The following is a 24,459-nucleotide window of genomic DNA, read 5'->3' on the forward strand; positions in this document are numbered from 1 at the left end:
TGTGGTCTAAACCTGTATAGGCAAAGTCAAGATTTCTTCTAAACATAGCCCATGCTTATCTTCTCTCTACCAAGATTTTCCATGATGCTCTCCTTGAAATTAGGCTCTTTTGTACCATGATTGGCTCTTAAAAGCCTTTGAAACTTTTTGGCCGAGAGGCAGCAGATTTTAAATCGTTTTTCCTTGTTTATGATGCAACTATGATGCAATGAAAAATGTTTCATTTCTAGTGTCCGGGTAATTGTTATTGTTCATGCTTTTTGAAGATTTGGCATCTTTGACAGTTGATACCTCTTTGCGAAGCAGTAAGGCCTAGTTTTGTGTAACAAAGCACAGCAGCTAAGCAGAATTCATGCTGAGTGATGTCATGTGGTCCAATGCTTATCTTCATACTGAAATCTGTTTTGTCCAGGGACATTTCTGGAAGTATCTATTTCAAGCAGATCTGTTTTTGGATCTGTAACCGACACTGATGTTTTGAAATGCCCTAAACAGTGCATGGGTCCAGCTAAATGCAAGCCTTTTGAAACAGTGTACATATTTCCCATCTGATCGCTCGACATTTGAACTGAAATGTCATTGATTTGTTATTTCAGAGTTGGAATGTTTTCATAAAAACTGCATGTAGGGCTTTCTGCAATATCAGTATCCAGTAGTGTCAATCCTCCCAGCTATAAAACAAGGGGTCACTTTATTTAAGCCAAGAGTGTTTTTGAATAGCTTTAGCCAGAGTAATACAAGAGCTGTGCTGTGCAAGCATGAGCCAGGAGATCAGCCTGTGCACTTCTAATAACCATGATGGCCTTGGTAAGCAGACACTACATTAAGAGGGCCTAAGCTTCCAATTGTGTTGCTGACATGTGTTTGTGTCGGAGGGCTTTAATGAGAGCCTTTAGGAGCATAATCATATTAAGAACAGTTGGAAGTAAGCTGGAGAAGACAGACGTTACGTGAAGTGCTGATTTGGGTTCATGCAAAAGGCTGCTGGGGAGTGGAGTTTTAGGGACTGTAATGGATGATGCAGTTGTCATCCAGACAAACCCGCTGTGTCCTTTGTGTCAGTCTCTTGCTCTTCAATGGTCACACCCGTTACACTACTTAATGTTTAGATAAATACACTTTAAAAAAGGTTCAGAAAAAATGACTTTTATTTAGACTTAAATCTGTTTTTAGATGTTAATCTGTAAATTACACAGACATTGTACTTTTAGAGAATGACTGTTGGACCAGAACTACCCCTTTTATGTTCTCCTTAACCCCATGTATAGTTACCTGAAGCCCATCCTAACTCACAGCGGTCCTCCACTCACCACCACCTTGCCGGCATGCTGTGGCCCGCTGGCCCACTGCCTCACAAGCCCTCAGGCCTACGAGGTAAGAAAAACACACATGCCGAAAAGTAAATTGCTTCTGGATTCTACATGGATTTGAGTGATTCTTGGTGAAAGAGAAGTTTGGGTTTTTTTTTTATTGCCTTGACATTTGACAAGCAAATAACTGGAAGTAGACATTCACTGACTTTATTCCTCTTAGCATGTGACTGACGCACTCCAGCAGAGGCTGAAACAGGTTGTTAAAATAGTTGGTGTGCATTATTCCACTTTAGTGGAAGTGGAACTTCTGAAGGCAGAAGTTGCTAGAGTTTAATGTGAGAGAACTATTGCTTTTTTTGTTGTTCTTTTAAAGGGTGACAGCAGTGTCAGACAGTGGAGACAAAAGCACATTTTCTCATATATATATATTTTTATATGACACATTTACCTTTCTACTCTCTGCAAAGGGGGTAAAGTTTAACCTCTCAAGCTGAAGTCACATTACTAGAGAAGCTTTGTGGCATCCAGTTGGGTCCTTATGTGACAGACAGAGCAGAGAGAAGAGCACAAAGCTGCCACGGTTGACCAGTTTGGCTGTAGTTTTACTTGGCTAAATAATCACAATGGCAGGTGTTTTGGTTTGGTTTGGTATCTTGCATGTCTGATATTAAATATAATCTGATAATTAAATATAATACAAAAGTGACATTTTTGACCATTCCTTAAAGTGGGATAACGCACAGAATTACACCTTTTTTTCTCTCACTTTTTCCAAAGCCACCGTCCTGAGTAGCACTTAACAGCCACTGTCCATATCCAGACGAGAATTCAGTGAGCTTTTGTGATTAAAGGCCTTCTGATCAAACTACTGTTTCTACATGTTGACCCTCACTGAACATAAAACTGTTTTGTCTATATAAAACCCATTGACCCATTCATGCTTCAACTACACATGAATTCTTTTATAGCAGCTATTGAATAAGCTTCACAAATCATAAGCAAAAAAACATTCTGTCTAATGAGTTTCCTGTGCATGTGAGAGATTTAGTTATTGTAGCTAATTGAATCTGGTCAGGTTGAGCACTGTGAATTTGCCACCATGCTAAGGCTAAGGTTAGCCCAGTTATAAAGCCTATAATCCATTGTACTTGTGCATTCGGACAGTACTGTTTATCAGGTTAAACAGTTTCTCATTAGGTGGGATGGGATGGATTTGTGCCAACGTTCTGTAAAGCTTCAGCCTTTCAACAATTACGTCGAGACAACTCCTTTGTGGATGTAGTATGGATAGGTCAGCTGGGCCACAACAATGAGCTTCTGTTTATCATGCATTCAATGGCAGAACACATTTATGATTATTCATATTCTTTAATGGGACATGATAAGTCATTCATGCAAAAATAATAAGGGGGGGGGGCAAATAAAGTATTTGTATTAGTATTAGTGCTTAATTCAAAATGTTGATACCAGTTTGGAAAAATTTGCTATCCAGTTAACACACAGAATGCAGGGCAAAGGCTGAATAACTCCTGTTTCACCGAAATTGAAGCTTATTTAGAGATTATTCAAATCTCTCCAGTGTCCTCACACTTCACTCTCGACTCTCTGTCTTGAAGGAAGTGGCTCTTGGTGAGCTCTTCAATAGTGAGCTTTAGCCTCCATAGCTTGACCGCCGATGGGATTGTGGCCCTATGAAACTGCATTTGAAAAGAGAGAGGGGCACAAAAGCACCAGGGCTTTCAAACTGAAGGAAGACGCGCTCTGTGTTCGCTGCTTTACAAAAGAGGCTTTCAGTAATGGCACTCTGATGAGCGTGGGCCTGCGAGCTATTCCGTTCCAATATCTCAAACACGGAGAACACTGCCATTCACTGTGCGGTCACAGTCTGATTCACTCTGGCAAATTCCCCTATTCATCTCAATGCTGATACTGTAGCTGGGGATGCTTGGCTGATTCCACAAATGTCTCACAGTCCTCCATTGTGCTGCTGTGGCACAATGAGCCAAATGTCCTGCCGGGCCACTTCTCCCCCACCTCCCGACCCCTTGTGCTCCCCCACCTCCATTATTACAGGAGAGGACAGAGCTCTGAGTGAACAAAAGCAAAGACAAATGATTGTCACTACTGAAAATGTAACATCTTAACCCTCACCGTATCCCCAGACATTAGAACCAGTCATAGTTTCACGATTCCTGAATCGCACACTGCCTGCGCAATAGCATGCCGTGCCCTTAAACATGCTGTAATTTTGGGCTGTCCTGTACTTCCTTTTTATATATCGATAGCTCAGCAAAAAATATGCTCGTCAAATGATCCCAAAGTGCAGTTGCTCAGACAACACCACAATGTTGTCCAATGTTTGCTATCACTGGAGCTATTGGACTTCTGTAGTGACAGATAAGGAAGGGCAGCATGACAAATGACACTTTTGGTTATTTTGGTTAATTTTGGTTTTCAGCACCAACTGTTTTATGCACAGTTCAGCTATATGTGAGGTCTGCAACAACTTGCACCACAACTTGAGTTAACTCTAACAGAGGGATGAGCTTTCCAACCCAAATACATAAAAAATCTAGTCTCGTCTGGGTGCTTACAGTTCTCAGCGATCTAATGTGCTACCACAATGGCCCAGTGTTCACAAGTTCAAATTCTAAGCCATGCTGCTTAGCCATCAGCGTCCAGAGTCAGAAAGAGCACAACTGGCAGTGCTCTCTCCAGGTAGATGGCGGTCTCTCCTTATCACTCTCAAATGATGTTGGCCGGAACAGGTGTCTGTTAGCTGTTGTCCAAATGGGTGGGTCAATTGGCAGTACCAAATTGGATCTCACTGTGAGTTATTTACATGCTTTACATACTTCACAATGATGCCAAATTACAGAAAATCATTAAACACTTATGAGAAAGTTACCATTTATGTTCGAGTCTGGAGACGTATTTGTCCAAATGCTCTCAAAATTAAACACCGGTTGTAGCATTTCATCCAGTTTTACCCAGTGTTTGATTTGAGCCTCAGTTAGTTGGAACACAGTCTGGGATGGGCTGTGGTATTTAGCATACTAGCTAGCTAACTAGGTAGACGTGGCAGAACTGGTCTCCTTTTGCCTTTCTGTTTAGTCCCAACTCCAGTCATTTAGCTTTGCTCTTTCAGACCTGAGATTTTATCACCAACACTAACTTCAGCAGCTTAGCAGTTGGGTAACAACAGTTGTACTGAGCTTGTGAGGCTTGCTTAGCAATTGGACTACCAATCCAACACAGTGGAGGAAAAAAAAACTGTAAATTTAGCTTTCTGGCCTTTTAACATCAATCGCCTGATCTGATCTAAACTTTTACAAGAGGGCTTTCAGTCAGCCAGACTAGAATGTCTGTGGTGAGCAGATTGATTTCCTGCTACCTAAGCTTTTGCTATCCATGCTTCTCTCTCCTGATTCAGAGCAACTTAACAGTTGAGGTTGTTCAGACGAACGGTTTAACACTTATTGAAGGATTGATTTAAAAGTAGCCATCTTGAAGCCTAGTCTTCAGCTAATTATCGAACACTCCATGAGCTGAATTTTCATGATGAGCTGGATCAGATGTGTAGGGCAAGGCAGGAGAAACTGTACTGGGCAGTGGGTCACCTGTACAATAGGCGAAAACCACTAGCAAACAGGTTGTGAGGATGCAGTTTTCACTATGCTGATGGGTGCGGCTTCATTAGCCTTGTAGGTAAAAAAAACTAACCTCAGTCTGATGTATTGTTTTGCCCACATAGGTCAGCACATATAGGTTGGCACTGGACACATGAGGGCTAGTAATTCTCATTTTGCTGCTCGGTTCAATTATGTGATTCCTTCTCTTCTTTACTTTACAAAAACGTTTTTACAAATCGACCAAAGGTCTTCCCAAAAGTGTAGTCTCTCGTTACCATGAAATGAAAAAGGCTTTAAAATGTAGAAGCTAATATCAGACTTCACTTATTTTAAAACTCAGAGACTGGTTTCATGTGTATCATGCTTCATTAATAGTCTAAATTTCGCTGAAGCTTTCAAGAGAAGCTGGATGTTTTGCTGGATGTTATGTAATAATAAGCTTTAGCTTGTGTCATCCCTCTTTACATGCAGTAATCCCTTCACTGACATGCTGTACTTTTATCCCTCCAGCATTTGACCTGTCAAAATGGCTAAGCAAAGCTTGGGACACATCAGATCTACGATACCATCAGTGCTCCACGAATGTCTAACCTAATCCTAAGAAGTTGCAGTTATGGCCTTGAAACTAAGGAAGCATGTTGAGTCTAAACTTTAAGCACAATATTTTTGTTCATCAGTAGAAGAGCAGATGCTTTATTAGTGTTTGCCATTGAAACAAATGGTCTGCAAACATAATTGACTCTAAATCCAGTTGAACATAAACTTTGGAATCACTGTTTAGAAGGTCAGTGTTTTCTTTAGTATTTCTTAAATACTAAACCACTGTTTCTTTGTAATGAGGGTTTATTAGCATTGACACAGCAGTTTTGGGGGTATTCCAGAGTAGCGCAGCACGACACACAGCACATTCTTGCCATTAATAAATTAAACCTAAAACAAAACCACAAAAGCAGTATATAAGGTGACATGGCTTGAATGAATTTATACCTAGAATTTATACCAGTTTTTCTTACAGGCTGCCAGACATGTAATATTCCTCACAGCAGCGCATTCTGTCATGTGCTTTGTACTGTCTGAATGTGAAAGTATTTATATGTTTGTTTTGTTTTTTTAAAAAAGCAAACTTGTCCAAACATACCAAAAACAGAAAACTCAGAAAACATTATTATTATTAGTCATTTAGTGCAGTTTTGTTCTCAAAATTATGCAAATACTGAGGAAAATAACATACCATTTGGTGCCTAGTTCAAAATATTGAAACCTTCATGACTAGCTATGCGATTAATGGTGTAATTATGCAGTTACTTTTCTATAGTATAGCAAAGCAATGGTAATGACTAGACCCTTCCAAGTATTAAACTGCTTTTTGAGTGGCTGAGTGCACAACTGGCCCAGGACAATTGTGATTTTCCCTTTCATCTTCAGCCCTCCTCCTGGAGAACTACCTTCCTGCAGGTCTCAACTTTTACCAAAATCTGTCATACCCCACCCAGCCAATTAAGGACTACTGAAGCTGAATGGAAGGTTGTTCTCCAGAAGAGCGGTTGGAGTCCACTGATCTAGAAAAACTACTATGTTGGAGTTTTTTTTTTTTTTTCACGGATGTCCTTTTTTTCCTTGTGTAAGAAGATCTAAGTTCCACTCTTTACTCTGTTCTTGTGTGTCTTCACAGTGTCCCTCATGAGCCTTTGTTCTGAGCTTGCGAGCGAGTGTGTTTGTCTTTCTATGTGATGAAGACAGCCGTTATTAACCCTGGTCCTGTTGCAGCTCTGCCCTTCACGTATTACCATTTCCCCCACTCTAACCCACTTCAGCTTCAACATAGCTCATTAATCAACTGATTTGTTGGTTCTGGTGTGTTAGAGCAGGGATTGCATCAAAGTAGGATGGACAGGGGTACTCCAGGACCAGGGTCAACAACCACTGGATGTGTGTGTGTGTGTGTGTGTGTGCATGCCCTCAGTACCCCACCCCTGTTTCCTCATGTCCTACTTGTCACTGTGCTCTGCAGAACAGCGAGCAGCTGAGAGATGCTGATTCAGACCTCATTCTGACGGACGGTGACCTGGCCCTGACCTATGGCGACACGGCCATCACGGCCAACGGAGCCTCGTCCGCCTCTGGCTCCAAGGGCCTCAACGGCAAACGCAACGGCAGCACGTCAGAGGAGGCACTGGAGCGAGAGCTGGACACACGAGAGCAGGAGCTGCTGAGCCGGGGAACGAGGCTGGTTTTCCCCATAGAGGATCACGCCTGACCTCTACTGACCACACCCACCATCCCTCCGCCCTGGCCACACTCTGACCGCGCCCTCCACCCCTCTGATGCTTCACTCCATCTGACCAGGCCCCTTTCCAAAGACATTAACGCAAGGGGTGAGGAAACTTTAGACTGAAGGAAAAGAAAGATGGAGAGAAGGAGGGTTTGAGAGGCTGATGGCGAGAATTGTCGCTCGTTTACTGGACTTGGCGTAGAAGCCTGGATGGCTTATAGTGACCCCAGGCGCACAGAATGGCCATAATTATATACTGTGATTATATTGTGTTCCACTGTTTCTTTTTATTTGTAATGAGGGAGTAGAAAACCCCCATGTGGAAAGTGTGTTGAAGAGCAGCTGTGGGCATTCGAAATGTGGTTTATATGGGTATGCGATGTGGTTTGGTGCAAATGTTGCAGCAGCAGCAGCTGCTGTGGTTCTTCTAGTGTGTCAATCATCTTCATCCACACCACATGGTAATGCTGTTTAAAACTTGAACGTGGCGTTCCGGCAGTAAGTCTGCCTGACAAAACAAATGTATGTCTCTTTCACTCCGTCTTTCTCATATGCACGCACATACCATACTTTTGCTACACAGAAAGCCATAAAACGTTGTGTGTTCCCAGATCCTGCAGTACATCTATGCTGCACCATTTGCATATATTTGAATGGTGTTTATTTCTCACTAATCAGAAGCTTAACTCTGACTGGTGGCGTTGTAAGCTCATACACACACGCTGCTCTTCTCTGTTCCTGTGTAAATCACTAGATCCGATCTGTGTTTGAAAGTCACCTCCTCCCAACTTTTCATACTTTCTTCCAGCTAAAGTGGACCACGCGCCATCCGTCGTTTGCATAAACTGAAGGTGATGTCTCATTTGGTTGCAGTCATCTGCCACGCGTAGTAGTAGGTTGATGTAGATGTGACCGAAGCTTGCAGCTGTGTTTGTGTGACACGCTGTGACCTCAGCTTATTGGCCGTCACCCAAGAGTTTCCCCCACATTGTTGGCAACCGTGACCCTGTGTCATTGCTTGAGTGTGATGACTCAAAGAGTTTACAGTGTATTGCTGTGTGTACTGAGTTTCTCTTAGACAGCCATTGTAAATATGACCTGTGAAGCGCAGCTTGTGACTGCATTGTCCTTCTCAGCAGGCCTGGCCATCTGGGGATGGACCTGCGCAGCTGTGCACAACAGCAGCAGCAGCAGCAGCAGCCTGGTTGTGCACTTCAGTAGCTGTGGAGCTGCACTTTTCCTAAGCATAGCTGTAGCTTGGGGGCCTGATCCGCGTAAACCCGGGTGCTGCTTATCGTAGCTGCTTCGAATAGCAAAAACTCTGCTGTCAGCTGGAACAGGACTCATGCCAGTGCAGACGCTGGAACTGAATGCTCCGGATTGTTTGCTCATGTCCTCAGCGTAAGGAATTATCAGTGGGGGTGGACGTTTTGCATAATGTATCAGTAACGCGATAAGAATGCCACTTTAGAGACAACCGACTAAATGCTGCAGTTCAGCAGAAATGGGAAGATAAAAAAAAAACTGACTAAGTAGGTTTGTGGGCGGCGTATCTGTCTGAATGTAGTTTGTCAAAGGCTTAGGCCGCTCTCTGTACATCTCCGGTACACCTACACCTAAGGCTCCCACCGTTCCAACAGTGTTTTGTTCTGACAGTATCTGGTATAACAGGCTTTAATGCAAGATTAGTCAGTTGTAGAGCCATGTACTCTGTTTGATGACTAATCTAAAGATGTTATTAATAACTGGCTGCTTCAAATAGCATCTGGAACAATCCACCTTTCATTTCCTCTGATAGCTTTAAAGCTAGAACCACCAAACTTGGCATTGACTTTCATGGTTTCCCCAGTTTAGCTAATCTAAGTATGTTAGATTGACTGTAATACTAATTTGAGTTCTTCTTCTGCCCTCGAATCCTTTCTCCAGATGTATGTTGACACTTTTTGGAACTTTTAATAGGGTTTAATTCAGTATTGTTGACTTGACTTCTGAAAAGAAGCTTCATAAGGTTTGACACTGACTTTTCAGAAGTTTCAAAAGCTGCTTCATACAAGCCTCTCAGTTGTGGGCTGGGCCTTATTTTATCGCAGGACTATCACAGACCTGAGAGCAAACTGTGAAAACAACCATATGTTGTTTGGGAACTGTTGGGAAGCATGTTTCAGTTGCTGTTTGAGCACAGTGACTGTTAAAGATACTAAAAGAATTTACATCACTCATTAGAATCATAATCCTGGCTCGTCTAACATAGGGGTGGGATGGTTGTCGATGATAATTGCACTTTGAAATTGGTGATTCAGCTAGTGAATTTCCTGGAGTGCAGTGAGTCAACCCCAGTGTAAAGAACATGTTCCAGTGTGGCTCTGGACCCAACTGTGGCTAAAGAGTAGGCTTTTTGGGGCTATAACACAGCTGCTTTCGGGGCTGTTCACAAGTTCACGCCTGCTCTAAAGTGACTCTTAAGTGTTCTGATTTCCTCTGAACTGAACTTGTACATAAGTCTAGGTTATGCTCATGCTCTCCTGTAGCTATCATCTCCTACCTGCTATGTTCTGCATGTTAAAAAAAAAAAAAAAAGTCAGTAAGCTTGGCAGGATGCCATTTTATCTGTGAAATACATATATACCAAGATGTCCTGTATTGCTCTGACGGCATCCCTATGAATATTATAGAATTAAAAATGCACTCAGCCTGTCCGACAATATGTGACAAAACTGTGGTATGCATTGTAGTATATTTGTGCGTTCCAAACAAAATATTCTATGTATTGAACTGGTTTACAGTAGCAATATTATAAAAGAAAATGAGGGATTTGCTTTATTTTATGTTCTCAAATAAAACAGTGACGTGTTTACTACAAAACTATTTTATTTACACTTTTTTTTTCATAAATATCATCATTCACAGAGGATGCAACTGACTTCAGTTGTTAGTTCTCTATAAAACAAATGATAAACATGGCTTGTCAGAAGAAACCGATACTGTCAACATTTTTGATCAAACAGAGCATTATGGCCTAACAATCAAAATGCTTGTGTGTTTTTGTGTTTTTTCTTTTTTCTTTCTTTCTTTCTTTCTTTCTTTTTCCCCTTGTTGTCCAAGTCTGGATCATCTATTCTGGTCCTGAAGTGCCTGAATTCAGCACATTTTGGTAATTTCGGTGGTCAAACACACTGTTAAGCAGTGGATTTAATTTGTCTTTGTTGCACACACACTTTTTGGCATGTTTAAATCTGGCAGTTATTCTTTACATTGTGTCCAAAGTCTGTGATAATTGGACCAATAGAAATTCTTCAAAATAACTTGGAATAAAATCTTTTGACATTGACTTCCATTCAAAGTTAACAAGGTTTTTTCCTTTTCCTGTAAAGTTGATCTTTTTGAGTGACCTCAAGAAAATCTCCACACTGTGCCGGACTCCTTAACCAGAATAGAAGACAGCTGATTTAAGTCCATTTAAACATTCAAATGTTTGACCATCATACACTGTGCTGTGCACACACATGCTAGAGCAGGGCTGCTCAATCCTGGTCCTGGAGATCTACCACCCTGCAGAGTTTAGCTTCACCCCAAATCTAACACACCTGATATATACCATATAATGAAGGCCTTCAGAAACAACTGGATATTAGAGTCAGCTGTGTTGGATCTGAACTCTTCAGGGTGGTAGATCTCCAGGACCAGGATTGAGCAGCCCTGTCCTAGAAGCTGCTGCGCTGCATGAGCAGACTCACACCACCTTAGCAGTGTGAATGAGTTTGTGATGGCTGAGGCATTAAATGGATTATTACACAATCTTGCAACAGTCTGGAGACTAAAGGGGAACACTGCCTTGCCTTTCTTTCAGTTTTGGTCATTCTGGCCTGCGCAGATGGTCTGCGCAATGGTTTTGGACTCTTGGCGGTCAGATGTGAGACTGCTACACTGGAACTGAAGTGTTTGAGGATGCTGATCTGCTTCTACTCGAGAGCTTTTAATGCAACACTGCCGTCAGGAATGTTTAGATTACACTAATTCGGGAGAGAACCCAACAATGGAGTACCAAAGACAAAAGTAGGACAGCTAAACACACAGCTCCTAAGTTCCCACATTACAGGCTGACCACACACACACACGTACACACACACGTACACACACACGCAGATTGGCCCAAAGGCCCAGGGCTCCATCTCCTGTGGCTGATTAGGGGGCTGTTGGGGATTGGAGAAGGATTAGCACTGATGAAATCTGGCCGTCAGGACACAGCTCGGACTGACGCGCTCTCTTTCCCTCTCTTCGTGTAACCCTCTACCATCTCACATTCGAGCTCACTGTGGTCTTTGTTGGTGTTTTTCTCTCCGGGTGTGGAGGGGGATAGGGTTGGTCATTCGAGGCCAGTGAGTTTGTCAGTGCCCCTCACATTGGTCATTCTGTCTGCCTCTGCCTCCTGCAACTTTGGAGGCCGCTCCCAGAAAAGGAAACATTGCTAGTGTCAGTCCCTCGCAGCTCAGTGCCAGTCTTCACACCTTCTGCTGCAGCTTAAGCTCCGCCTCCCGTCTCTGCTCTTCTCTCGCAGTTCTCCTCCTCAGGCTCCTGCAATGAAAAGAGGCAGATTTCCGTTTACATGATGGCTTTCTAAGATAACATTTAACTTCATTGATCCATGAAAGGAAATTCAGTTGTTTCAGTGCAGCTGTGTGTAAACTCGGTGTCCTTATAGGAAAGGCAACACCAGTAGGCAGTTAATTCCAGTCATAGGATAGTGTTGGCAAATTAGCTTAACCCTTGTGAACTTTTAACATTCTGTATACGGCCCTTGTCATGAGGGCAATCTGTGTACCCTGGTGGTGTACAGCTTTTGTGGAAGTATAAACAAAAGCAATGTTTCACTTTCTTTAGTGACATGAAACTTAATTTAGAAAAAGTCCTAAAATTGATAAACATAATTTAGGGGATTTTCTCTGCTGTTAAACATAGTGACTGGTCATTTTCCCCTTAAAACAACACAAGGGTCAAAAAAAAACTTTAAGTGGAAATGTGCATTAATAATTCACAAATGTTTATGCCTTTGAACACTGAACAGAGCTACACTGACTCATGAGACCTGATTTTAGATTTGTGTGTTTACTCTGAGATTCTTGTTAAATTTGTGCCATTGTGGTTTAATAAATAATGGCTACATAATTGCAGAAAATACAAGGACAAGTTCAAATTAATTAAGTTGAGATTTATATATATATATATATATATATATGTATATATGAAGTCATATGCATTTATATCTTTGAATATGACTACAACGAAAGTATAAACCTGAAACTGGAAGCCACACTAATGTGTGTGTAAAACACCACTGAAACAATTTGCTGAAAACAGAAATCGGTTTCAGCTTCAGTAATACTCAAATGTCTGGCTACTATCCATACGCATATCTCCATAGCTAGTTCATCCCACTAGATAACCACTTTGTGCCCAACAAAGATTTTAAGAATCTAAAAACTTCCCACAGCTGATATCTCTGATTAAAATAGTTCTACATGGTCCAAAACTACATAGGCTCCAACTGTTTTAAACTGAACAGTGTTTTATTGACTGAATAGGGGGATCTTGTTGAATCTAGGTTGTCAATTGTGTTATGGGCTATGTTGGTTAGCTCAGTTTTATTAGATAAGAAAAAAAACTAAGACATAAATTAATGAATATGAGGCAGAAAGGTGCACATGTCTAAGATAAAATATTGAATGTTGTATCCATATTTACTACTGCACTTGTCGATCAGACAGAATTAACACTAACATGGTAATTGTACTGAAATTGTAGTAATTAAGTAAAGCTTTTTTTTTTATTACTATGTGTGCTCCCTGGCAAAGGAGCCCATGATGTGGCCTCGTTGGTGCCATGCTCTACCAGCTGAGCTACAGCAGATAAAAAATAAATATATCAATATAAAGCCCCTGAGCTCACATACCCCCACTGTTAGTCTGGTGTGCTGTTACACAAATGAGGGACAAAGTTAATGCATTCCACCCACATTACCTCTGCGGTAAACTGTGTCCAACCAATCAGAAGGACACGCGCTTACCACAAACATTCAGCTCAGACAATCATTATTTCCTGTCACTGGTTAAGAACGCAGCTTAAGAACTCAGCTCATACTGCTTTGCGATAAAAGTGTCACTCCACTGAATTCCTTAAACTGCAGCCTTATTATTCAGTAACTACGGGTGTCCTGATACACACAAGTCACAGTTCGGTTCACATCCCGGTACGGACCAAGTTATGTTAACATATAAGTTAAGTCTGTTTCACCCAGTGTTGTTTAGTCTCAGGTAGTTGGTACAGTCTGTAGTGTGTTTGGCAGTAATATGTAAACATTAGCATGGTTGATGTGTTTCCGCGCACCTACCCTACAGCTGACACAGCATCCATCGTTCATGCTCATGTTAAGAAGCCCACTTGTCCCAGTTAAGGACTACTACTAAAACGTAAAGGAGCACACAGTCCACAAAAAAATAATAAAAGATACAAAATGAAATCAATGTAGGTTATCTGGCCTGCACACATTTTAAACACTGGGAAAGAACGCCTTTTAGTTCAGTGAGGATAAGTCAAGAAGTTCCTGATAACTGGATATCCAAACATAGTAACCTACAGATCCTCTATGAACCTAAATTCAAATGGGTTCTTTGGGGAACCAGGTTTAACACTGAGGACTCCTTAAAGGTCTTACAGGCACCTTGGAGTAACCTAGTTCTTCAATAAACTAATTTGGACAATGTAATTGTGTACAGCTTAAGGCTTCAAGGTGGAAATCAGTCAAAAAACAGCTTACCCCATCCCCATGCAATTACAAGCACCTAACCATGATGTCTGCACTATGACGTTACAGCATGAATACAGGTACTGTTACAACTCTGTCAGTTACTGTTCACACTATTTAATGTCCATTTACCCTCTTACCGTTCCAGCCCTTTTTGTAGTTTCTGAAATTGCAACTACCAAATCTTGAGGCTACATAAACACGAGGTAATGTTACTGAAAGGCCTTCACATTTGTAGTCAAGACAAATTAGTCATTTTCCTGAATTAAATTTTAAAATCTAGATTTTAGAGACTATAAACTGAAGCCTTCATGTCCTCTAAAACCTTTTACTTTTTTTTTTTTTTTGCTGAATCTTGTGTCACCACAGTTCTACTTTCACCAGGCAAAATTTGGTTGATTCCTAAAACAGATTTGAATTTATCCGAGCTGGAGTGGACAGTGAACAGGCAGCTTCTCCAAGTGTCCTTTTGGAGTCTCCAAAGTCCCCCAACCTCTCCAACATAAAAACAGCTCATTTTACAGCAGAAAAAGGTTTGTTCTGCACTTGATGGCAACATGGTATACTGTTTTCTTTACCTTCCTCGACAAACTTATGTCATCCACCTCTCCGTGGCTTTTTGAGTTTTATTCAGATGTTTTTATTCTAGTGCCAAACCCAGAGCAATCACTAGTGAGTAAGAGAAAAGAGGCAGGAGGTTCTAGTTGCACCTTTGCTTGTTTTATTTAGTCAGGTTTTATTATTAAAGCTTTCACAGCTCTCAGTGTTGTCCGACTCCAGCAAAGCCCCGGTTTCACTTTCCCGTTCCAACCAGTGTTGTTTCTCGCGGTGAGAGTTTGTGCGACACGCTGCATCAGCATGCGCACTCCTGAGGAAAGCTTCCTGTTTACCTCCTGTCTACTCGGATGCGCATCATCATAACTTGGCGTCTGATTGGAAAGCTGAGAGTCTAATCATATTTGAATTATTATTTGAATTCGTTGGATTTTATTTTGAACTGTTGTTTTTTTCAAGCACTCTCTACACAACAATGAGGGTTACTAACAAAAGGATTGAAGGAAAGATACACATTTGGTGTTGTTTGAAAGAGGACAGCCTGAGGTATGCAGTGTCTGTGTGTGAGCAGTCATTGCGCAGGAGTGACGGATACTGCGAGGAAAATATCTCTCGTTTAGAAAACCTTTTTCTTTTGATAATAAAAAACATATATTTTGTAATTCAGTAGTAATTCAGTAGTCGTACATGTATAATGGCTTATATCACTGTAATCAGGAGAGTCTGCCCGTTCTAGCGGTGTATAGTTATGTCCACATTGGCTAAAAATGGCTTTATGAAAAATATGAATATGCATACTGTGACTATTTTTCCGGACAAGGTATTTTGAATTATTTTGCTTGCCTATATTCGACCTGGAAATGCTTCAGATATATTAGATATCCAGATATTCACAGTGACGGATTTGTGGCCCGGTGGACTATGGCTTTTTTTCATTAATGTATTTTTGGTAACTACTAGAAAACAAAGACATATGTTTGTGGGCCTACAGGCAGATTTGCTAATCAAGATTTATGACCTTCCCAATAAATAAATGTAAAAATTGCTTTAGGATGTCTACACTTCCGCACAGACCACACTGGTGATGTTCATTTTTCTTTATGTTTTGTTATGTTATGAATAATATTTTTTATATATTTGTTATAATTTGGCTCATTTGTTTGATTAGCTACAGAAGCTGAGAACAACTGAACATATGTCACTGAGCCTGCTAAAGCCTGTTTAATTCTTAATGATATGAAAATGTATCAGCTAATATCAGCTATTTGAAAAATCATTGACACTGGTAGAAAAACAGGCAGCGCGTCTTTTTGTGTAAGCAACAGACTGAGCATTATACTTAATGATTCCCTCAGAACCGTCCTGATTCAGCTCTGCTGTGTGTGATAAGAATGTGTGAGTTGTTGGCAATTTCCCTCTCTGCTTTAACCACCAGGACAATGCCTCGTTCAAGCCTATTCAAAATTCACCATTTCACACCTCAAAGACACTTCAGTCACCTGTAAAAACGTCAAGGGCAACATTAGCTATGGCTGTTAAGTTTTACAGCTGGCTAATGGCTTACCAGGTTTTTTTTATGCTGTTGTAAATGAAATTGATCAGACCTTTTCCCCCAGCTTCCAGAAACTATTCTCTGAGTCAACAACTGTCCCCACTTCCTGAATTAATGGTAAGGACTGGAATAACACCATTATTATAACTGACATAACAATAATATGAATCTTTCGGGAGTAAGACAAAAACATAGAGAATGAAGTTGGCTAGATCTCAGACCTACCGCAGTGAGACTAACCCAGTGACATTCTACACCAGCAAACAAAGAGCTGACCAGCATTTTTTTTCGTCACCCATTCATTTTAGTGCCTTTATCAGCTGTTTAGCTTGGCATGGACAATGTTCCTTAGTTTGTAAAAAAAAAAAAAAAAGTGCAGATTCACTTTGTCCCGTGTATCTAATTTCCTAATGGGACACGTTTTTGCACTCATTCTCTAACTAGAGCTGCAGTTTAGTATCATTATAATGCGTATTTAATGGCTCCGGCGAGGTTTAGAGGCTTAGCTTTAGAGGATTTGCTGCTCATCAACAAGTTCCTGCTGAATCAAACTAAATAGTAAGTCAGTTAAAACAAAGACAGTTTCGTTTCCCTTGTATATAGGTGGACGGAAATGAGAAGGATATAAATAGATGGCTGATTTAAGTGACACCGTTTTAAACACATGGTTGTGGGGGACTTTAAGCAGCAGCGAGTACATGAGAGATGAGCCACTGACTTTCAACACAAATACATGGTGGGAACTTTTGACAGATCTGCATGGCTGACGATGAGGAACATTAGGAAGACAAACTTCCTTGCTGATCCATTACTAGTGCATTCATACGAGCCAAGTTCTCTTCAAGACCTTCAGCTATATCTGAATGACTCTCACACAGCTGAAGATTCAGTGGCGATCCATCACTACATACAAACCCTAGTTAAATCACATGTAAATTACCCGTCCAGTATAACATTCACCTAGCAACAAAGCATGACTTATCTTAATATGAAAGAAAAAAAAACCCACTGGAAAAGAGACATTTCCATGCTTCAAAACCACTTACCCTGAACACATTCTCCTTTTGTCTCAGTTCCTTTTCACACCTCTCACTTTTCCTCCTTTTTTTTTTACATGGGTTAAGTGGGATTTCCCATGCCTCTTTTCAGGTTCAGTGCTAAATGTCTGCCAATCAGCCTGACTGACTGAATCTACAGAGCTCACGGATATAGTACCTATTAGTAACTATTGCTGGGTGTTGGTGGATCAATACAGAAACATTGATACTTTTGATTCTGATGCTTTTTTTTCTACAATAAATCCTCACATACAAATATATACAATAATAATAAAAAATAAACTAAAATAAAAAAGTCTACAGCACATTTATTTGTTCCCACTGTCCTTTGTCCTTTGAAGTTGAACAAATCCCAAATTAGAAATCATTGGTGAATGTCCAAATCTTTATGACAGCTGTATAAGCAGGAAGACATTTCTTATAGAATAAAGTGCATGGTGTTTTCTGTTAGCAGTTAACAGAATATAAATCTGTTTCAAACTGATGGTGAAAACATGGGGGAACAAGGTTGTAGCAAATTACCCAGTCAGTGAACAATCGGTTTATATGACAGTTTAGTTCACAGCCATGGAACAAGGCCTTCAAATAAAAAGTGAACATCCACATTTTCACTAGTCGTCATCGTAGAGGTCATGAAGAATTCCCCTTTTAACATGTACAAGAAGCTTTCCTAAACAGAATTGTCATATCAGTATCGGACCAATATCAACAGAACAACAACAACAAAAAAATCCACCCCTGATAAAAATCTAGCACACACTCTCACTGAGAGGTGTGTGCTAGGTGTGTATCTCTTCCTGTGTGGTTTTTTTTTTCAGTAGTGTTTGACTTTGAGTATGATAGCCTGTGTTAACATACTTATCTTAAGTAAAGTGATTCAATTAAAACAACTTCTGTAATTTTTAAAAAGAAAGATATATAAATATTCTGAAAAAATTCTGAAAATTCTGAAATGCTAAATAAAAAGCATTAGAGTATTGTTTATTCTCATTGTTTGCTCAGATCACAAACACAAAAAAACGTCCCTATACATGACTGTCAACATGATTCCTTACTTCCTTCATTTTCATGACAGAAGTGTCTCAGAAAGCATGTGGACAGTGGAAATGCACTGTTAGGCTATGAGCTTAAAATTGCTTTATTCAGCATTTCCCACCTCCAGAACTGTTCTGCCCCTACACTGTCCAGGTGTAGATTTAAGGTTTTTCCTGCTCCATCATACCTGATTCAGCTAAATGCGTTACTTAGATGAAAGGAAAACAAAACCTGTAAAGTGCAGCTGGGCCTCTGAGACTGGAGCTAGAAAATACTGGTATTGTATTTGATTGCCAGCCAGCAGCTCTTCACCTCTCGATTTCGGCTGCTGAGTTTTAGTTATTAATAGAAATTAGTGTGGTATTGTGCGGTTTTACATGTATTTTATATCTCCTAATTCAAGCATCTTGATTTGTTTTGTCTCAGCTGGCCAGATTCGCCTTAGGCCGCGTTCACATGGAACAGGTTTAAGGAGCTAAATTGCTACTGGAGATCTTTCTGTGCTGATATGGACAATAAACACAAAACAAACCGCTGTTACCAAAACAACAGAACCCTATACCATCCCAAATAAAACCAACATAATGTAAAAAGGCTACTATCAAGTGAATCATTGAGCTTTGAGCATTGAACTTTCCCTCTTTTTTTTATATTCGAAATGTACCAAATTCCAGAGGGTCAGTATTTACTCTATGTAGTTATATAGTTGCAATGGCATGCAAAAGTTTGGGCTCCCCTGGTCAAAAAATGTTACTGTGAATAGTTAAGCGAGTAGAATATGAGAATATGAGTTATTCACAGTGTGGTGTTTGCTTTCAGAATTGAACCCTACCCATGATCCTAGCTAATACACAAGCCTAAAGCATGATCGACCCACCCTGTGCTTAACAGTTGGAGAGGGACTGGACGCAGGGAAGGGTTTTCTACTAATGACTCTTCAATGAAGGTCATATTTGTGCTGCTGTCACCGCACAATAGAACAGTGCACCCCCAGGCCAGAGTCTGCTAAATCTCCCCCAGCCCACCATTTCTATTAACTTCCATTTCTTAAGTCAATTAAGAACTAAAAAAAACAGCATTTATTATCTAGTCATATAGTCTTCTCCTTGTGGGCATCAATTATTTTAATATTCAGAACACTAGGCATCTGCGTGGAGGAGCTTATTATTACTGACAGTTGGGAAATGGTTAGAGGAGTCAGGGCATCACCTGGCCTTTCCTAACAATGATTATGAACAAGCTAATTAAGGTCTGAGACCTTGGCAAAACCTTTGTGAGAGGTCTGATCTCTTAGGGTGCTAAACAATTGCATGGTGCTCCTTTTCTTTTCCCACTCAACAATTGTACAAAACAAAAATAATATAGTAATATAGTATTCCTTAAAATGTTATTTTTTTACTTTATGTCTTTTGAAGATTAGCTAATTTTCTATTTACCTAAATATTCAGTGTTCAAACTGAGGATGCCATTATAAATAGTTTAATCTGCACAGCCTGCTTACAAATCTTCCTCTGCACTCTGCACTTCTTTGCCTTCCTCATTTCTCTTCATATTTATTGTTGCCATCCTCCCCACCCCCCCGATTTAATCACTTCTTTTGTCATGTAATCTGATTAGTTCAATAAAGCTGCTGATGTAGTAGACATTAAAGAACTCTTCTGAACTCTGGGGGCTCTACTGTGCCAAAAAAAAAGAAAAAAAGAAAAAGACAGCTGCACAGGTTTTTACTGAGCAATCGCTTCCTGTGGGACTTCATGGAAAATAGGAGGTGACAGTTGGGAAAACAACATTACGTGGACACTGTATAGTAAGAAGACTGGACCTGTGATGTAAGCTCAAATATATTTTGAACGAATAAGGCGCTTCGAATAAGTACAGTGAAATTCTTGGTTCGAGGAAACAAACACAAATCTGCAAAACTCAAACCAAACATTCAATTATCTCTGAACACTAGCAATAGATTTGTTAGGGGATGCCAGCCAACCCATTAAAAATGGCTATAACAAGCTATGGTGGATAAACACGGGGTAGTGTTGATGGAGTTAGTGCAACAGACCTGTTGAGTGTCTGACTGCTTGGTTGCAAACTGTCTCCAAGATCATACCAAGACTTGCTACGACTGGACATCTCAGTGACCTGGAAACCTTTCCATCATTTAAGCATGTTCAGCATCTGGTTGAATGTTCTGCTTATGGAGAATGTTTAGCTAACATCCTTTGAGGCTGGTCTGAGTGAGGACCTGTCTTCCAAGATTGTTCTACAAGTCCAGTTACATTGACTCACTGCTACTAGACCGTTCAGTTATCTGAAACCCTTCCAGCTCAAATCTTACACACTTTTTCAGCTAATCGAGAACGTATGCAGTTTTGGATCTCTGAAGGATTTCTGAAGGCCTTAATAAGATGGATCAATAAGGGCAAATAAGGGTTGGAGCTGGCAGGCAGTATGTACCTTGGCTGCGTGTTGGAACGTCTCTTTGGATCATTTGAAAAGATGTGCAAGCACTTTAACAAACACAGATTTGTTAAAGAAAAATCGGCGGGGTGATGATGGATCTACTGTTCATGAGATCTGGGTGGTCTTGACACATCATTTGAATATATTTCCGCCAGACCTCTAAAAGTTTAAGAAAATGAATTCACTGAAACCCACAGACAAAGCTTTAATCTGTGGTCTTCAAGGTTACACCATGTCTAATTACCATATGCCATTAATACGAGACCAGTAATTCCCAGTACAGTCCTTGGGGACCTCAAAGCACACCTGCACAGGGTAATTAGGCATTTCTAGTTGCTTGGTTCAGCTGTGTTGGGAGTTCAGAGAGTACGACTGTGCAGCAGGAGTATCCAGTGCAATTCCTGGGAACCCCACACTGCACATTTTTGTGCCTTTTAGTCCTGGGCCAATACCTGGTACTGTCTTTAAAAAATGATTTCAACATTGTAACAGTGTCTGTGCATCATAGTCATTATTATAAATTATTCAGTACCATTTGAAGCTACTATACATACTACTATATACTATACTATATACTGTGCATTATATATATATATATATATATATATATATATATATATAGTAATTAGTAGTATATATAGTAATTATGCAGTAATGATATAATCAGGGAAAATGTGAACTATAGGGTACGTCTCTGCATCGTTCACTTGTGGTATTCATAACTACATCTGCATCACATCTGGAAAACCTTGTTCAACTTTGCATCTAACTGAAAATGTAACAATACAATGTATCTAGCTTGTGAGCAGTGTGTTATCTTGGGGCTATAGCTAAACAAGCTCATTAAAAAAAAGAACATCATCGTCATTTGATTTGTTATCTGTGAGTTCTGACTCTCTGCACTCTCTGCTTAGCAACTGTTGCTATCTGCCTTAGTCATCTTTCCGTTTGTGAGCTGTGCACCCCTGGACACAGAGTGAAGCTAACAGAAGCTAAAATGAGAATCAGGAAATGGTCCATAAAGAGTTTTCATGCCCATCGTGGCAGCATGCTGTAACTTGAGTTGACTGAGTTTGTTGTTTTTCATAACAAGTTCATAACAATGTAATATTAGGACTAATGTAGTGATGTCGTTTTAAAAAAGGCTAATTACATGTAGTTGATACTGTATTTGTGGCTGGGCAATAGAGACTGTGATAGCCAGAGCATGTAGGTATGAAGGCCTTGTTCCTTGTTGTCTATATAAACAATATTTGATGATTATTTAGTGACAACGTGTGTTTACTGATTAGGCCGTTAGTAAAACATTAGCTCATTATGCTTTGTGAGAAATATGAACTAAAAAGGTTCTCTGTGTGACGGTTTTGGGGATTGCTGTGGTCAGACAGCCTGCCTAGCAGTGATGTTCTGGTGCCAGACTGTAATAAACTGAAGATGGAAACATTAACACACCTTATTACTCACTTCTTTTTAAAAATAGCACTGAATCGAGACACTGTGGAGTTATTGAATCAAATTCTGAATTTGGTGAATCGTTACCCCCCTGAAAGCTCCTGATATGCTAGGATAGATGTGTTAGAGAAGGAAAACACAATATGTGCAGTCTCCCAATGTTGTTGACCCTCTGAAGGTCTCTGAGAAGTTAGCTGGCCTTCATTGTCTGTACTCCTACTAGACCAGGGATGGAGCGCCTAAGGAGCCCAGCCTCTGCTCTAATCCACCTGCTAACCAGTTCAAATGAACAAGTGAGATGATCAGGTGTGTCTGAGGGGAGAAAAGCACAAAGCTGTGCAGGAATCCAGCCCTCCAGGACCAGACTTCCTCACCACTGTACTAGACAGAGTGAAAGTGATGTAAACAATAATCCCCTTCCCCCGGTCTCCAGGACTCCCTCTTACTTGTAGTCTACGTCTGCTCCAGGTTCCTCTTCTGGTAGCCCAGCTGGCGCATGACCTCGCTGCAGTAGGCCTCCACCTGGTTGACCTGCTCCACGTTGAGCCGCTCCCTCCAGGCGTAAATGGCTTCTTTGGCGTCCCTGGACGAGATGAGGAACGGCTTGTCCGAGCTGTATCCTCGGCCGCGCGTCATGTTCAGCACGAACTTCTCGAGCTCGGGCGACACCGACAGGTCCGCGAAACGGTACAACCGTTTCAGCTCGTCCACGGGCCGCAGCACCAGGTCCTCGTACCGTATCTGCATGTAGTTCCTGCGCAGCCACGGCGGCGCGTTGGCCACAAGCAGCATGTCCCCCAGCCAGCCGTCGCAGATGAGCTCCATGGCGCTGGCCACGTAGTTCTCGGCGCGGTTGGCCCGCGCCCCGGGCGCGAGGAGGCGGCGGTAGCGGTCGGCGTGCTTCTTGCTGCGCAGCACCTGGATGCTCTCGCGTACGAGCGCCAGCTTGGACTTGAGGCGCGAGTTGTGCACGGCGCGCGGGTCGCGGAACAGCTGCACGACGCGCAGGTTGATCGAGGGGTCGCGCACGAGCGGTGCCAGCACGCCCACGTCGAGCACCCGCACGTCCTTGATCACCACGGCGCGGTACTTGCGGCACTCGCGCTCGAGCTCTGCTAGGTCGCGCGGCGGGCAGCGCGCGCACACGTCGCCCTGCACGAGCCCCACGTCGCGCTTGCTGTAGGCGGCGCACAGCGGCTCCGAGCAGATCACCTTGTTGGTCTTCCAGCCGAACACGAACGCCGTGCTGACGTTGGCCGCGCCCGCGTACAGCCGCAGCACGGAGAAGTCGCAGCGGAAGAGCGAGCTCATCATGTCGCGCACGGCGCCCTGCAGGCTGGCCGCGTCGCCAGGGTACAGCGCCTGCCACATGTTCCACATGGGCTCGTAGAGGTAGAAGACGTCCGGATGCTGGTTGAACAGCTCGCCCAGGAACGACGAGCCCGTCCTCCACGTGGCGTGTAGGTAGATGTGGATCTTGGTGTCGTTCCGGCTGCCGCTGTCCTCGCTCGCCGCCTCCGTACCGTTACCTCCTCCGCCTCCTCCTCCGCCGCCGCCGCCGATGCCGCTACTGCTCCACAGCGCCATAGTGTTCTCCAGGTCCGGGCACCTCTGCTGCTGCACTGCATGTTTCGCGTGAGCCGAGTGACCGCGATAGTCCAGCACGTACGGGACGAGCAGCAGCAGGACCGAGTAGGCGACGATGAGGATGATGTACTTCTTCTGAAGCCTCCTCTTCATTGCCGCAGCGCTCGGCTCGGCGATCCGCTCGGATCTGGCGCCCCCGGTACGAACGGCCACCAAAAGCTCTCGGCTCCGCTGCGTCTGGAAGAGGAGGAGGAATGGGGGGGGGGTTGTTAAAAACACGCCCACACCAGACACACACACACACACACACACACACACGCACTCTAGAGTCCACCAGCAGGCACAAAAACAACATAAAAGTCAGCAGGCTTCAAAATACGAGTCCACTAACAGTAACATAAGATAAAGTAAAATAAGTGCACCAAGAAAAGCAAGATAAATAATAATAATAATAATAATAATAATAATAATAATAATTAATAATCAGACAGAAAAAGACCACAAGAAGAACTGTCTGCAAGCAGAATTACATCCAAAAATAGGAAACATAAAAGCCCACAGACTGGAAAATCCATCAGAAAGCAAAATAAAACCCAAAATAGGAAATATAAAAGCATGCAGACTAGAAAATAATAACAGACACAACAAAACCACAAGAACAGTCCACAAGCAAAAATACATAGAAAAATAGAGGATATAAAAGCCGACTGAAAAAGCCATCAGAAAAAAAAAATCCCAAAATAGGAA

General features: G+C 41.8%; 2 protein-coding genes across 3 annotated transcripts in view; one reads left to right on the forward strand and one right to left on the reverse strand.

Moving 5' to 3' along the window:
- Positions 1–10,079, forward strand: part of slc9a7 (solute carrier family 9 member 7) — a 55,833-nt gene extending 45,754 nt beyond the window's left edge. For both annotated transcript variants that reach the window (XM_072684393.1, XM_072684392.1), the window contains 2 exons: positions 1,269–1,374; positions 6,957–10,079. In XM_072684393.1, the coding sequence (XP_072540494.1) occupies positions 1,269–1,374; positions 6,957–7,202 (352 nt within the window). In that variant the 3' untranslated portion in view covers positions 7,203–10,079. The remainder of the gene's footprint in view (positions 1–1,268; positions 1,375–6,956) is intronic.
- chst7 (carbohydrate (N-acetylglucosamine 6-O) sulfotransferase 7) lies at positions 10,068–23,952 on the reverse strand. The gene is made up of 2 exons (XM_072684391.1): positions 22,572–23,952; positions 10,068–11,789 (listed from the first exon to the last, which is right to left on the reverse strand). The coding sequence occupies exon 1, from the start codon at positions 23,863–23,865 to the stop codon at positions 22,579–22,581; it is 1,287 nt and encodes a 428-aa protein (XP_072540492.1). The 5' UTR covers positions 23,866–23,952; the 3' UTR covers positions 10,068–11,789; positions 22,572–22,578.
- Positions 23,953–24,459: the final 507 nt, after the last annotated feature.

This window comes from Salminus brasiliensis, chromosome 7 (genome assembly GCF_030463535.1).
Source record: "Salminus brasiliensis chromosome 7, fSalBra1.hap2, whole genome shotgun sequence".
Taxonomy (NCBI): domain Eukaryota; kingdom Metazoa; phylum Chordata; class Actinopteri; order Characiformes; family Bryconidae; genus Salminus; species Salminus brasiliensis.

Bases quoted from the DNA above. Each gene is read 5' to 3' on its own strand.
- chst7 (XM_072684391.1), bottom strand. From the start codon at position 23,865: ATGAAGAGGAGGCTTCAGAAGAAGTACATCATCCTCATCGTCGCCTAC.